Source organism: Choristoneura fumiferana, chromosome 6 (genome assembly GCF_025370935.1).
Source record: "Choristoneura fumiferana chromosome 6, NRCan_CFum_1, whole genome shotgun sequence".
NCBI classification, from domain to species: Eukaryota; Metazoa; Arthropoda; class Insecta; order Lepidoptera; family Tortricidae; genus Choristoneura; species Choristoneura fumiferana.
In genome coordinates, this window is record NC_133477.1 from 21,550,626 (window position 1) to 21,552,366 (window position 1,741).

Genomic DNA, 1,741 nt, shown 5'->3' on the forward strand with positions numbered 1-1,741 from the left:
AAAATAATAGATTAATGAAAATGTCATTGTTTTGCATAGCTATTAGCATATTGATGACAAATGGGGCGAGGTATAAGGTCAACGGAGCCGCCGTCGCGCCACGATCGCGTACTAATCATTAAGGCACTAATTGATCATCACAATCGAAGCCTGCTTCAAGGAGAACCGACCAATTACACCATAATTATCGTCGAGTTTTTCTGGTTGCAAATATGCATATGGCGAACGTAGGCAAATCCTATGGAAATCATTCCTCGTACATGTCCAATAATGACCGCGTCAATAAAGCACCAACAATCGCTGGGTTATTATAATGGTGTGGCTGTAAAACATGTGTTACTGCGTCTCCACGTGCCTCGGACGTGATAAATAATACATAATATAGGTATGGTACTCAGACGGAGGCTGCGAACAAACGCCGCGGTCACGACACACTTTTTGCTGCACTGCATTACCGCGAGGACTATGACTAAAAGATGATTAAAGATCAAGACTCACCTGAATTTCCCTTTCGAGTGATCCTCCCATTTGATTATCGTCGGACAGTACTTCGGGTCGAAGAGGAGATTTCTGAGGAATTCTGGAACCGATACGCTCCTCGGTCGCTTGCAGATTTTCCTGCCGCTTCCTTTCGGCCGACCCGGTGGTCGTTTGAACAACTTTCTCTTGTCATCTTCGTCTCCAGATTTGCTGGCATCACTTCCATAAGAACATACCGGTGACGCAGTCTCAGAATGTCTAGTGCCGTATATGTCTTCTGCGTCGTCGCTGGAGTCACAGGGTTGGAGGAGGCTGCTGTCATTTGGTTTGTAATCTGATGCGTACAATCTGTTCTTGTGGTCCAAATCCAAGTCTAGCACTGTATGCGCCGGCTCTTGTTGCTGATAGGGATCACTGTCAGCGTATCGCAGCACTGATGACTGTCTCAGCAGCTCTTCATTGATGCGGGCTTGAAGCTTATCAAACAACGCAGCACCCATTCTGGCTGATAAATTAGGATCCACGTTCGGATGCGCGATTCTATGCAGCATATCCTCCTTTTTCATACTTCTTAGCTCAAGACCTGTGATTTTAAAATTATAGAACGGTACGTCGTATTCGCTGAAGCCCAGGCTGTATGCCGTGTCGAGGATCCAAGATACGCTTTCATCCTCGTTCCAGTCGACGACGTACTTGTATTTCCATTCATCGCGAGGATACTCGCGGGAAGTGACGAGGTTGTGGTAAACATTGCTAGATGTTTCTTCTTCGGCGTATACGTCGTAGGGAGCGTTGTAGTAGTTTCCGTAGATGTAGGTAGGGGGGCCCTTGTTGAAGACTTGTTTGAAGTCGTCGAGGCGGGCGGGCGCGGGGGGTGCGAGGCCGGCGGGCGGGAGATACAGCTCGCACATGTTCGGGTCGTAAGCGCGCGCGAAATCGATCATGACGCGTGCGGCGCGTTTGGCGGCGGAGCGCGGAGTGAGCCAGCCCGAGCCGTCGCCCTCCTTATGCATACTCAGGCACGCTCGCCGCGGTTTGTTTACAAGCCTATCGCTTGTGTTTTGTTTTGTGATAGCACGCTGATTATGATAGATACGTAACTATAGGGCGATACGTTGAGTTAGGTTTCGGTTTAATGGATTTTGATTTGATGCAATTTTCCTACTATTTGTAGTTAGAACTGTCATTTTAGTATGTGGATAACTATACAAATAAAAAAATGTAGTTTTGCAAGTAAAAAATAACGTTTGTGATTTTGTCT

At 47.1% G+C, this 1,741-nt stretch overlaps 1 protein-coding gene across 1 annotated transcript; it reads right to left on the reverse strand.

Annotated features, from left to right (window-relative positions):
• Positions 1–494: 494 nt before the first annotated feature.
• On the reverse strand, positions 495–1,474 carry LOC141428760 (uncharacterized). The gene has a single exon (XM_074088767.1). The coding sequence runs from the start codon at positions 1,422–1,424 to the stop codon at positions 495–497; it is 930 nt and encodes a 309-aa protein (XP_073944868.1). The 5' UTR covers positions 1,425–1,474.
• Positions 1,475–1,741: the final 267 nt, after the last annotated feature.

What these genes read in the sequence shown, in the direction of transcription:
- LOC141428760 (XM_074088767.1), bottom strand. Translation starts at nt 1,424, where the DNA reads ATGATCGATTTCGCGCGCGCTTACGACCCGAACATGTGCGAGCTGTAT.